The sequence below is a fragment of the Electrophorus electricus genome, chromosome 3 (genome assembly GCF_013358815.1).
Source record: "Electrophorus electricus isolate fEleEle1 chromosome 3, fEleEle1.pri, whole genome shotgun sequence".
Lineage (NCBI taxonomy): Eukaryota > Metazoa > Chordata > Actinopteri > Gymnotiformes > Gymnotidae > Electrophorus > Electrophorus electricus.
The window spans coordinates 31,231,573-31,245,787 of NC_049537.1; the positions used below are offsets into that span (position 1 = coordinate 31,231,573).

At 46.2% G+C, this 14,215-nt stretch overlaps 1 protein-coding gene across 2 annotated transcripts in view; it reads right to left on the reverse strand.

The window, feature by feature from the left end:
* The window catches only part of enah (ENAH actin regulator), a 67,265-nt gene that overhangs the window by 51,716 nt on the left and 1,334 nt on the right, over positions 1–14,215 (reverse strand). The window contains exon 1 of one of the 2 annotated variants that reach the window (XM_035524725.1): positions 405–534. The exons of the other annotated variant lie outside the window; for it this stretch is intronic. Within the exon in view, the coding sequence (XP_035380618.1) occupies positions 405–418 (14 nt within the window). The 5' untranslated portion in view covers positions 419–534. Of the gene's footprint in view, positions 1–404; positions 535–14,215 lie in introns of those variants that run through there. 2 annotated transcript variants of the gene reach the window in all.

The following is a 14,215-nucleotide window of genomic DNA, read 5'->3' on the forward strand; positions in this document are numbered from 1 at the left end:
ACCTGGTTTGGTCATAAACCAGTGAGCTAACGCCAATGCAATCTGAAGAGGCAGTTTAATTAGATCAGTAAAGTAAGCTCACTCACAAAAAGCAGAAACAAGCCACTACACTGAACCAACCAAGACTATAGATCATCAGACACCTTAAGACACAGCATGTGTCAATCTTTACAGCTCTCCACATGAACACTTCTGCGACTCCATAAGATCCAAATAATGTACAGTTGTGGGACAGTTTGTAGTGGCAATTTTACTTTGGACAGCAACCACCTTACGTCATTGCTCATTAAGAAGTCCATTAGTACACAGTTTTACACACGCATGCACACACACTTCCCTTAGTAAGAACAGTCTTCATGTGGTGTGGGCCAGCACCGAGGAGCTGTCCTTCGCCCTGGACTTACACGTCACGTGTCATTGCTACGTGTTCCACACCTCCAGATGCGAGGAGACTGTGCTCCTGTACTCGAGACCACGTCCTGTGCCTCCAAGGCGTTCTGTGAGTTGGCCAACAGCACTTTGAGGCTCCTGCTCAAGTCTCCAAGCTTCCCCAGCAAAACCCGCCCATCAGGTCTAAATCTGGTCGTCTGCTCCCGTCCCTAAGGAATGTCCCCTAGTCCCAGAATAAACCTGCTGACCAAATAGGCAGCATGAGTTCACTTTTTTTTTGTGGGGCTGGGGGGGCGTCTCAGAATCCCCCCGGCAGTCCCCGTGTCTCATCCATTTCCCAAATGTAGTGGGGAAGGAGTCAGGGAGTTTATCCTTTGTCTGCCAGACACGAAAACCAACTGAACAACTCTGAATTTAAAAAGGACGGAGGACGACTGCAGCAGAAGGTTAGACATTAGGCTCCTTTCGCTAACACAAATTCATTACAATTCCTCACGATCGCCTTATACAGCACATAAAAGATGACAGTAAACACTGAATTCTCACAATGTACAATACACCAACAATTCATTAGCAGGACATTCTCACAAAAGACTTAAGACACAAAGGAATTTATATTCATCAATTCAAAATGTGCACATTCCACAACAAGCAATTGAGAGAATGTGTTTAATGTGATGAACAGACAGCATATGGGTTTCCATTTTATCCACCTGACACACAGGCATTGGAGAAATTTACAGACGCTGCTCAGTGATTATCCATAAATAACAGTGTAGTCACCATAGTGCTCAAATGTTTCAAGTGGAAGACGTGTTCAAAAAAAGAACCCTGACCTCTGCCCCACAGCTGTAAGTTAACTTTATAAATATAGGACGAGGTGATGTAACTTAACTGTGGCAGACAGAAACAGTGAGAGGGATATGGCTTGTCCTTCGCTCTCTCGAGTCTTTTCTGTGGTAACCATGGAGAGGAACGCCATGGACAGGAACGCTATGAAAGCCTTCCAAAAGGGGAGAACCATAGAGTTACAAAAGCAATACAGGGACAAAACAAAACCCAGAGCCAGGCGGAGAGCCCCTGTTAGAGGCATGCCCTCCAACGCTGCCGGAGTCTCCTGGCTCCTCCCAGCTCACCTTACACCCAAGCCTTTTGTTGATCGCGTCTCTGTGGTGTTTATTGATTGTGACTCTGGCTTCTCTATGGAGAGTCTTCTGGGGAGACGTGACCAGTGAGCTCACGACTCAGCCATGATCCCAGGCCAACATGGGCTCAGCCCCAAGCCTCACTACTGCACTGATCCAAGCCGCTCTCTCACTTCTGATTCGGACCTCAGTAGAATTCAGCAGGCCTCTACCGCGAAAGGCCACAGCCAAAAGCAGAAAACAGCCACGTCTCATTGGAGGAACCGAGCCCAGTACATCATGGGGAGAGGAAACTGCAAGTCTCCATGCCAAGAAGTGACATCACGGTCTGATCACCGAAGGCTCTGTCTGAAGGGGCAGGGGGTAATAAAAGCACTTTTTAGCTGTGGGAAGCTGGTGTTTTTTAGCAGTGTTCTGTTGCTACAACAATTTGAGCATTGGGAGATATAGTTGAAGTTTGAAGTGCATTTCAGTGCAACAAAACCAGTGTGGTTCTTCCAGGCAATTAAAACATTCCTTAAATGTATTCAGTACTGGTCCATTCCAAAACCAGCATTCAGTGTAACCATTCAGCCCTCCTGTCAGTACACCAACCTAGTAAAACAACTGCAGCTGAAAGTTTGGGTCTTACCAAACTGATTTCCCTTTCTTCATGGTCTTTGTTTAAAATTGGTTGTGAAAAGTCTAGTTTTGACATGCTGAGGCCAACAGCATCTACACTCCATTGGTGTTTTCTAACCAGCTACAAAATTTGCCTTTTATCATCAACACTAAATGCTGACTTGACAGCTCTGAGGATCCCACACCACACATGCAGGCATATTTAAACAGGCCCAGCTTTGGACAATATATATAAAAATCATTTATGCTGTCCATCAAAAGAAGGATTAGAAACACTAGTGAACCAGAGGTGCCCTGTTTTTGTTTTGAAGCTGCATTTGGGGCCAGTGGGTGGGGTGTGTTGCTCCCAGGGAAATGCAGCACCATCAGCCAGCCAGGATTGGCCCAGGGTCAGGCGTGACACTGTTTTCTGGGGCTTCTGGGACAAATAACAGCAGCTTTCAATAAGAATAATCAGGATTCCCCCACCCACAAGTCAGACTGATTCCAAAGACAACATTACAAAACAAAGAATCCTGTATTAAGAACAATACCTGGATCAAGATTGTTAGACTATTTCTGTGAAGGGCACATGTGTTAATATACACCCAGAATAATGCAGCCATTTTGACAAGAACTGACAAATAGCACTGGCAGTTCAGATTGTACACTTCATATATGTTTGTTTGTTTGTTTGTTTGTGTGTGTGGTTAAAGCAAGTCAAGGGTTTCAGGCTCACTTTCTGGTATGTGAGAGGAAACATCTGACCATGGGATGGTCTAAACACCGCCTGTACTCAGACATCTGGGACAAAGGAAAGTCACTTTTCTTTCTCTATATTGACACCATCACAAGCAGATAGATGAACACATCCTAAACCTTCCAAGCTCGTGTGGCACAGTTTGGGTTTTGTATCTTGGCCTGATGCCAGGAACAGTGACAGGCGTGCATCCTCATGTTATAAAAGCTGACAAGCTGACAGCATGTTTTAGAGAAATGAGTGAGACCATCATCCATCCTTAGAAAGATCATGTACCTTGATGCCTGATGACCCCTGATAATGGTAACAGAATGGCAATGACGGCTCACAAAAAAGGAACCCTTGGAGTACATATTGCACCCCCCCCCCCCCCAAAGAAATAAAGAAATAAATCAGTAAACAAAAATGAAAAAGAAATGAGCAATACATTCAGACTACTGGGAAATATGAGAGCAACGTGAGAAAAGAACCGGAATGATTTTTCACACTTTCAAATACTTCAGTTTTTATCCCTTTGCTTCCTTAAAAGTCTTCCTCTCCTGCCTTTTCCTGAGCTAATTTGGTCCACATGGACATGAAACGAAGCTGCGGCACCAAAAATGGCCAATCACTGTGTGATAAGTCATGCTCCGCCACGCCGCCTTGACCCCTCGAGTCATGCTCCGCCAAGCCGCCTTGACCCCTCGAGTCATGCTCCGCCACGCCGCCTTGACCCCTCGAGTCATGCTCCGTCATGCCGCCTTGAACCCTCGAGTCCTCCTCTCCCCATTACCCCCCATTACCCCCTCACTCTACTCCCAGTCTGAGTAACTTGGCACAAAAGGCTAAAGGGTGCATGTTCACATTCCATTCAGGGCTGTAAAGTCCTGAAGGGAACTTCAGATTGCCACGATCTGACGAGCCACTTTCCATACTGGCTGGCTTCAAAAGGAAGAGGGAGGTGGCCATCAGGACATTCTTTCCACCATTACAGACCATCAAAAGAGCCAACGGTTTGAATTATAGTATGACGTATGGCCCTCAGCACTGGAGCCGATCACACAGGGATGTCTGTGGTTACCGTTACTGGTTGCTTTGTTTATGAGGAAGCTGGCAATGGGAAGACAAGGCATAGCCTTCGGCTCCCACTCGTCCACCATCTCCACGAGCCCAAGTGGCTTTGAAGCAGCTGGCCAAGACTGGGCCCTTTGTTACGAAGCGGTGAGCAGTGCAGGCCATGTGACCTCAGCCTGGCACTGTGCCAGAGCCCATCCACGCTCACCCAACGAGCCACAGTCGCCACAGTGCAGCCTCGCTGTTAGAGATCCACGAGTCATTACAAGACAACGTGGGGGGTGGAGGGTGGATGACCCAGTTCTGGTTCAGTACTTGCTCTCTAAAGAGCACTTGGGCTTCGGAGCAGCAGTGGCCATGTAGGGGACCACAGCCAGACCAGTGCTTCCTGTCCACCTGGCTATGGACCGTACCTAGATCATCATTCTGGCCATGGCAACCATCACGTTTTCTATTAGAGGGACACCACCAGCCACAGTAGCATGTCTGAGGTATGAAAGGTAGGAGCGTACTCTCGTTTTAACATGTGGTTGTGCAATCTCTAAGGACAGGGAAGCCCCTAACTGGCACTGAGGAACTAATGCCCACCACGAGCGACTGATGATTGCCTTCCATCAGCTCACTGCTGCTCATCGTCACCTGTGTGCATTTATGTTTGAACACACCAAACGGATCACAGCTGATCAGGCACACACACGCAAAAGGAAATAACTCGGAAGTAAGCGTTGCTTCCACCAAAGTGTGGACCAAATGACCCAAGGAAGGTGCAGGCGTCTTATAATGAGTGTACAATCTTATAATGAGTTCTGAATCACTCCGACCTCTTAAGCTTCTTCCATAAAATTGCGTATGGTAATGTCAAATTTTCCTCCTGTTCTCGAGATTGTTGGCACAAAAAAAATTACTGTGTAGCAAAATCTTAATCTTCTGTCAAAACCAGAGTGTAATTGCACATTGCCTCAGTAGATCAAGCCACAGTATGACAAAACAAAAAACCTTATGCAGTTTGTATCTATATTCTCATTTCAAGTCAAAGTTCGACTGAACAGCTAATGAAAAATTCCCCTCACAGCTGACCGCCAACAATGAGAATATATACGACTGGTGAAACGGCACCGATCAGGAACAACTAGAGTCAGTGGTGCGGCACACGCTACACCGAGTACAGGCGGCGGAGCGGCACACGCTACACCAATGTACTCTGTGGACCAGAGACGAACGGACACCAGCTTGACGACGCCTGACAGTCGGTCAGCACGTCCCTAACCTAATTAGCCTGGGCCTTTGCACAAGCTTCTCCAAGCCACTAAGAACCAAGACTCCATGGTCTGCCCTCTGCCACCATCAAGACAAATCACATATACAGCATTCGTCAGATGCTCTCATCCAGACACGACTTGTGCTTCCTGGGAACTGAACCCATGACCTTGGTTTTGCAAGCACCTTGTTCTACCTGCACTACCAGGTGAGTTACTGGAGAACTTTCAAGACCCAGGAACTTCAAATAATTCAATTAGTGATCATTTGTGTGGTATGTCACTAACAGAGTGTAAATGCACGGAGACGTTCCCAGCTCCTGTGACACAAGGACGAACCCTCCGGTATGTTTAAGATAATCACACAGCTCAGGGTTCTCCTGAGTATCCCCAGCTGGTCTTCCTCTCACAAACCTCATTCCTCTCCATTAATTAAGGGCAGCTTCAAGCCGAGTGTAAAACTGCTCTTTTGTGCGGTACCACTGGCCCTTGAGGATAGCAAAAGAAAATTAAAAATGGGGAGAGAGAGAGAGAGCACGCGCGAGTGCGGGGGGGAGGCTAGATTAGGAGTCTGTGTATATGCTAGTGGGGGAAGGTAAGAGAAAGGGGTGGGCTTTTGGAGCACGCAGGCCGGGTTGGCGCTGGGCCGTGGAACTGTCCCCGAGGCCGGTATAGCACATGGCCGGGGGAAGAACGAGACTAGAGAGGCAACAGAGCTCTGCTAGCATTCGGCAGGCACAGCGCCGTTGGCTAGAGGCATGGGACTGGCAGCGTGTTTAGTATGCAGTCGCCAACCACAGAGGAGAGAAGGGACCAGAGTGACCTTCCCGCAGTTCCCGAGGGACGAAGGAGGGAGAAAGAAAAGAAACGTGCACGTGCGTGCGGCATAAATGTCATCACAGTGTGGAACATCCAAAAGCAAACAGCCATCCAGCATCAACATGCCTGAACTACACACCAGGCTAATGACAGGAGTGAGAAAAGCCCATTAACACAGCCGGAGTGCGACAGGTGTGTGTCCGAGTCACAGGCACTGCCAGCGCGGGCAAGACAGACCCCGATGGCTGCCGTTTGCTAACACTCACCTGTTTTCCCACCAGCTGCCAAATGTGTGTCCAAGCTTGACAGAACAAGGACAACTGAAAGTGCTCGCGTACTTTTGCTAAACAGTTTAGAGGTAAAGAGGAAAATCCATTCAAATAAATAAATAGACAACTTGAAAAAGAAACCATTCCTCAAGGTTGGTCTTCTCAGCCATCTCTCCAGATTTCTAATGACTTGAAGAACGCTGCCGTTCCACCACCGACTCGTCGTACTCACCGCCAGCACGTTCACACTGGTATTGTCACTATGTATTCTATTAATGTTTAAAGAGTTTACAGTCCACTGGCCAGACCATGTTTCTGAGTGCTACCACAATCAAGAGCGGAAAGCCTTGTGCTAGCAGTAAGGTAACTCACCCTGCAGCTTGTCTACAAGACTGGAGGGGGAGGGGGGAGGGGGGGTCACCCAGAACAGCCGCAGGACAGCTGTTCCTCTTACACAGATGGGACGACCCAGGCACCACCTGTCCAGGACCCACACTACAGAAGGGCGATATAGTTATGAGGGATAGGGAGGCGTGCTGGCAACGGAACCATGAGGGAGAGCCTGACAAAACCCTGCAGAGGCAAGGCCCGAGTCACACGCCACCATGGTGATTCCATGCCTCTCCAGACCACAGTCGCTGGCGAGGGAGAAGACCTGAACCAAAGATCATGGTGGTAAAAGGTCTGGAGCATCCAGGACACACCTGCAGCACGACATGCAACATCTGTATCCAGTCACATGCCTGCAGCTTCTGCACGTGACCACGTGAGGTTAAATGAACCTCCTTGCATGCAAGCCAGAGATCATGGACAGCCTGTATCCAAACAGACCCATGCAATGTACATATTTCAGTTTACCAGAACTTAAACAATGATCAGCCCCAGTGACATGAAAAATACAGTTCAATGCAGAGAAATCAATTCAAAGTTTAAAAAGGCTAAACTGTTACTGGAAACGGAGCATAACTAATTTCTGCTTGATGAAGCAAATAAATATATTGTGTAAATTCTGGAGATCAAATTAATTTGCACATACATTCTGTGCTACTGAAAAAGTGTGACAGAGCTCAGACAAATTATACTGGGCTTCAGGGCATCACACACCATCAGCACCATCAATAAGACATGTTAGGCTGCATCTCAGCAAAGCATGCCATATGCCTGCGTATAGACAGGCTCCACAGTTAACAGCATGCAACTGCCATTTTCAAAGCTTTTAGCATTCTCCGAAGGCCAGCATGGATCGCCATTGAATTCCTTTACTAACTTTTCATTTGCAGATAAAATTACAACACAGCCCATTTAAATAGGCTGGTTGCATGTCCAGTGCAGGCTGCAGCAGAGAGGATGCTGGGTCTGTCTTCACACGGCAGTGGACCGCAGTTCTGCTCTTAGAATGGCTTTACTATTCTGCCCATTCATCTTCTGAACACAGGCATTCAGATTACAGCACAGCAGTAACCAAAGAAACCTGCACAAATAATTTCTCAAGAGATGATTTTAAAATATTATGAAACAAAGGAAGGCTGAGTGGGGAAAAATGACCTAAATAATTAGGGACATTTTGTAACAGGTATTTAGTAAATCATTTGAAATTAAATTTAATACTACTAAAGATACCAAAGAATATCAGATGCACAAAATTAAACCTATTCCAAGCCTGCTAACTGCACAGACCACCTTTTGCAGCGGGTCTTGTGTTTGCCTCTGGGGGGGGGGAAATAAATGTACATCAGTCCAGCCCTCATCCATTAGGCTGAAACATTTCAAGTCATGCCAAGCACTGCCGCCAGCCGAGCCGTCAAAAGCTGGCTATCGACCTGTGTCTCCAGATCCCATTCCAGGAATTCCAAGCAGGGCACGGCCTGGATCGTCTTGGAGGTCATTACAAAATAAACAGCACACCCAGTCGGCGCAGAAATGCAGAATCGTTCATTTCCGTGTAAATAAAGTAGCAGCTTTGGAAGGCTGACAGCTGACATCTTTGATGTGCCCTGTTGTGTGAGTGAGACGGCACGGAGGAGGAGCTCAACCAGCTGCCGAGTTGAGCTGGATTAGATGCCTGTTCTGTTAACACATGCTGGGAGAACACTAAACCAGCAGCAAAGAGCACAGGATCATGGGACGCCTTTCACCAATGACGGATGAAGTGTGGGGGAAGGCTGGTGCCGTTAAACCAACTTCGGACCGAGATAGACAAGCTAAGCTTGAGTGAACCTGGCTGAAGTTCTCCAGGCTGTTTCTTCCAAGACAAAATGCTATAACAGTAAGGTGTAATGACCAGGATCCCTACTGGGGGCATCTCTGCTGGCACTAGCACACGCGCATTTGCGCCAAGCCTCCCTGGCGGACTCTGAGCTCCACAGGCCCCTCCCACTCCCACGGGCCTTCCCCACTGGTGCTGGCAGACACGGCCTTTGGAGCTCAGTGTTGCTACCACCCCTCGCTTTGCTTCCTCCACCACACAAGGCCTGAATCTCTGCACCAAGTGGCCACAATGGCCATATTCTTCTCATCCTGGAAAGGTTTTGAAGCTAGTGTCAAACGATCCACTCTCAGGGTCCAGCTCCATTGTTGCGCCAACAAAAGGGAGGCGGTGATTCACGACACTTCAATCCTCAGGCCTCTGGGGCATCTACGAGGAAGGCCAGCTCACTGCCTTGGCAACTTCACAAGATCTTCACCAGAGATGGAGTTTAAGATGCACTGCTTTTGGCATTATCAAACACACCAGTATACCACAGATCTACAAATCTTGCCACGGAAACATCCCCAATAAAGGATGCTAATTAAAGGCAACATTGTTGAATAGAAACAGATTTGATGGCTGTGTTCCCTGAGAAAGAAGCAAACTCCTCGCTTGTGATGACAGAAAAGGCTATAGGAGCACTGGATGAAAACAGTGGCATTATTATCCCTTGCAAAGCACAATATGATCCCACGGCAGCCCACAGCACCTGCACGCCGATACATGCCAAACAGGGAGCGAAGCTCGAAAAGAAGCAGGGGCTGTGTGTGTGTGTTTCTTTGGTTTGCCTTTTCATGTTTGCATATAGTGTTGTATTGTCAACCCTCCCCCAGTTGATTAAACATGTAGCAGCTAGATCTGTCTTCTGTGCCTCCTGCTAGCACGGTGAGAGGGTTAGAGAAGGTTTGGGTTTGCCCTCATGCACAGGGACAAGCGAGAGGAAAGCAAACACTCAATTATGTACGCGAACTGAAAGGTGTGCACCTCTTATGGGAAGCAAAGAAACAAACAAGCAGTCTTCCCCAGGATGTAAGTGAGAAGCAACGGACAGAGTGCCAGCGACCGTATTGAGGTCGCAGACAGTCTGTCTGGCACTGCTGGACACTGGGTTCACACACTGTGGAAACATCGCAAAATGGAGCTCAATTAGGGCCATGAGAAAAAAAATATTTTGTGAAAATGATTTACAGTATGTTGCCATGAAATACTGAGCTGACAAATTTTAGAGTTCATGGACAATTTGGGAACAGAGTGAAAACTACATAAATCATGTGTCTGGTAGGAAAATAAAAGAATCAGTTTAATTAAACTCTTTTCAAAATATTTTCTTCATGCATCCCATGCGATTGCTGATCTTGACAAAACAGGTGTGTCCTGTAAACACTCCAACAATACAGGGCATGTGGACAAGACGGCAGGCAGACTTGACCAGAGAGCCTCCAGAACACAAGACAGCCCAGCTGGGCTCTAGAAAAATGGGGGTGAAAACGCAAGTAATTTGGCAGAGATTCTACACTATAATCATTTCCAGAAAAATGCACTTATCCCATGACATGCCTCCCCCCCCCCCCCCCCTTACAATGTGCCACACTATCCATAGTGTGTCCATTTATACCAACCGTACGGAAAAATGTGATACTATTCTAATCCTTAAGGAAACAACTCAGTATTTGGAAACTTCCCGTGTTAGCCCAGTGCAATACGATGCAATTCTCTCAGTAACGTATGATCAGTATGACCGAGGCACAGGGCAAAAACATCTTACACTTGTACTTCAATTCACAACAAACTAAAATGGACAATAAAACAGAACTCATCTCTGCCTGAACGCAACATGATTACGGTCATCTGTCACCTTTGACAACACAAGTTGGAAGACACTTGGAGCCTTCCAACACAGTCACTGGCTACATAGTTCACCGTTTGGACAGATAGCACATCACATTCACTGGACTAACATAATGACACTGTAGCTTTTAAAAACAAAGCCAATCCAAATGAACACCTTGTTACACCACTACAACACAAAAGAGCGCATGCCATTAAAGGTCGGGTAAACGCTACGTCAGGCATTCTTCTGCTGCCCTTTCTGTGAAGGGGAAGAACGACTATGTTAAAGAGGAGACGACAACCAAGACAAGACACGGACATCTCTGCCAAAGTTTCCGCAATAAGACGAACGCTGGAAAGCAGAGGCCTTCTCTCAAATCTACATCCCAAGAACTCTCTCCTCAATAATTCTTAGAACCTGACTGAATCAGTACTGAATCAGTAAGACCTCGTTCTTTATTCTAAAAAACAAAGAATTAAGAATAGTGCATTTTAAAAACACATTCCTTGCTTACTTAGATCCGATACATTTGTGGCTCTTTGATGTGGTAACAGCTCCTGGAAGAGTGCATGTCATGTTTTAGTTGTTATGCATTACAATTCACCTTAAGCCGCAACCAGCAATACGTTGCCACTGAAACCTATACTGGTACCACTGGAAGAATTTTAATACCACCCAACCCTAGAATGCATTGTACCAGTCTTCCAACATACCAATGACGGCAGGTCAATTTGGAAATATGAGATGCAAATAATGCGCAGCATTTATGAAAAAATAGGACAACCAAGCACAACAGTCTCAGACTGATGTTCAGACAAAACTCCATTACTGAGGCGGTCAGTCCTACACACTGTAGGCAGAAGAGTTAAGTGGCACTGAGGTACTGTTGGTTTACACAAACACCAAGTGAGTCGTCCAGCGGTTCCACGTTTGGACAGCAGATGTGCTGCAGTGGACAGGCATGCAGAGAACGGAGGACGCAGGACAAAACATACGACATGGGCCAAAGCAGCATGGGCCACAGCAGCCAAACCAGGAGCTGTAACAGGAACTCTGCAAAAGCCACGTACAAACAAATAAAACATGTCTAACATTAGATTATCAGCAGAGCTGAAAAATATGACGACTGGATGAACAACAATTTCAAATCAGAAGACTGAAACGCTTCTCAAACTCAGTAAATTTACTTTGGTTTATCAATGCAAATCCATGCAAAAGGTCTTGGGTTATTTTATTACTTTGGGTAGTGCTCGAAGAATCTGCCCCCCAACCCCTTACTAACATGTAAACAATTCTGGACCTTGAGAGGAACTTGTTCCACACAGACGCTGTTTCTAGGTTAACTAGAATGCAATATACCACACTTTTCTTGATGCACTTAAAAGTAGCCACTAATTGTACTGCAAATCCAAATTATCAATCATACAGTATTGCCTTAACATAGATCAACGCTTGACCCAGCTCAAGACGGCAGGGTCTCCTCCATCCAGAACATCTAGAACGTCATGTGGAAGAAGGGCAGAACGGCGACGCCAGTAGAGCGCTCAAATTTTAGAAACAACGCCACAAGAAATTCCAGTGCTTGGCGTTTTGTTGACAGCAGTGGAAAACGTTGCTTTAGCGGTCGGGTCTCATTCAGCCAAAGAAACGCCAATGTAGTTTTCTGGGTTGAGATTTGGTGTCAGGACAGACAGCAGCATATGGTCTGCATCACGGTGATCCTCTGCAGCCCACTCAGTGGCCTGATCTGCCCTGTGGGTTGTATGTGCGTGAGGCGGGGTGGGGGGGCATTACCACTCTCCTTACACAACAGCAATGCTGGCGTTTAGAACTGCTACATACGGTCTCAGTCAGGTGCTGTATGGCCAGCCACACCTCTGCTGCAAAACGCTCGGCAAAACATTCACTCGTCCCTGTGATCTGTAAACTAAAGTTTGGCAAACAATTACACGTGCATGTGACCATTGCAGGAACATTTGATTATTAGCATTTTAAGGAGCCTTCCTTGCCTCATTTGACTGTAGAAATGCAGCCAAGAAACCAGCAGCTACAATGACCTCATACATGTTGTTTCTGTGTGAAACACAGCCAGGCTGCATCTCGTTGAGACAGCAAAATGCAAAAACCCTGATGATGAAGTGATGCGTACTAACGATGCCAGAACTACCTCAGAGGCATGCGTGCACAAGGCCTGCTGATCTCACATCTTCAAAGACCAAATCAGAGGACTTTGAAGCCCCCAAATACCCAAATGCAAGGTCATTATTACACAGAGCTACATGTCTCCAAGAACAGGGGTGTAAGCTCGAACCTTAACCTGAAGCTCATTTTAGCCATGACTGTCACGTATTGGCCAGTGCCTTCTCAGAAGGCCTGCAGCCCTTGGCAGCCTTAAATTAACAGAGTCTGGGATTAGGTTCAACTCCAGGAAAAGTTCTGCAAAGAAATAAGACTTGAACCAATATGAAAAACACACATGACATATGAAGTTAGAATATTCCTTTCTGATAAAGGCTGAATGATTTATTTCAGTCTGTGTGTGTTGTTTTTCATCTTAAATGCCCTCCAATCTCACAACATATGATAGTTGTACAAATAAGACATTGAAAAGTGTGAATTATCCGTAGGTGTGTATAAAAATTGCTGCAAAGCAGCAATAGAGGGGGAAAAGTAGCAACCGACATGAAAAAAATGTTATCTATGCCCAGGAGCTGCAGCATTAAAGCTTTCATAACCGTCATTTCCATCATTAACACCACAGTCATGGTGTTGGTACTGAAACGCATGGCGTGAATGACATACTGTGTCAAATAGGAACTGAGTTTCCTGGGAACATTAGCAGCTCAAAGAACATCACTTAAAGATGTTCTCTTCAATCAAAGCATTCTGCAGCTGCCACAAACATCACACAATCCTTGGGTTTTTTCTTTAAGTGTTGCCTAGTGTATTCTAAAATAAAACCATTACTTTATAGATCTACATTCTCAAGGTAATTTTTTTTATTTTCTCTTTAGTTGGTTATCCTACATCAATACTCAAACAGGCTCATGTTGGTGTTATTCCAGTCAGGCTACATTGTGCGCTAGCTGGTATTTTTGTTCACTGCAAGCTTGGTCAAACTCGTTCTAGTGCTTTTGTAGGAGGGCCTATTCATAATGCCTTTCTCTCCCTCATGAGGCAGGTGAAGCAGCCATCCCTACATTTCCCCCAAAGATCTGTACATATTCCCTCATCTACAGCTCTGTCAGGACATTCCACAAGTGTACATCAAAGACTCACAAAAAGTCTGCTTAGACAGAGCTTCAGCTTTCTGTTTCCACAGAGTAAAGGAATATGATACGTTTATGGCCTCCAACCGCTGGGTAAACCCTGCTAAGAAGTGCGGCCCGTGCTGAGTCGGGCGAGGGTCTTGATAAGGTCCCCCATAACTCCAGCTACGTTGAGCACAAAGCTGGCCTTAAAACTAAAATTAAACAAAATCCATCTGCTTCTGTTCTTGACAGTGTGCTATACTCAAAACTCGGCAGTGTTCGTCAGTTTGTAAAGGCCACGGCACAGCTGTTGTGATTTAACTGATCTGATCTGATGAATGCGTAGCAAAGGGTCGCACACCCCGCCGGGATTAATGCACGCGTCATCACATTACTATTAAATAAATAAACTTTGCCACGAAAAAAAGGTCCGAGTCACTCCAATAAACCCGCACTCAGCAGTCATCGCAACAAACGGGAAAAAATAAAACTTGTTTAGAAACATCTATACCGCCCCCTCATCGCCTTTGTTAGATGGCTTGTGAGGTTTTGCTTCGTTTTTCCTGCTCATCGTGTTCGTCGGGAAGTTAACG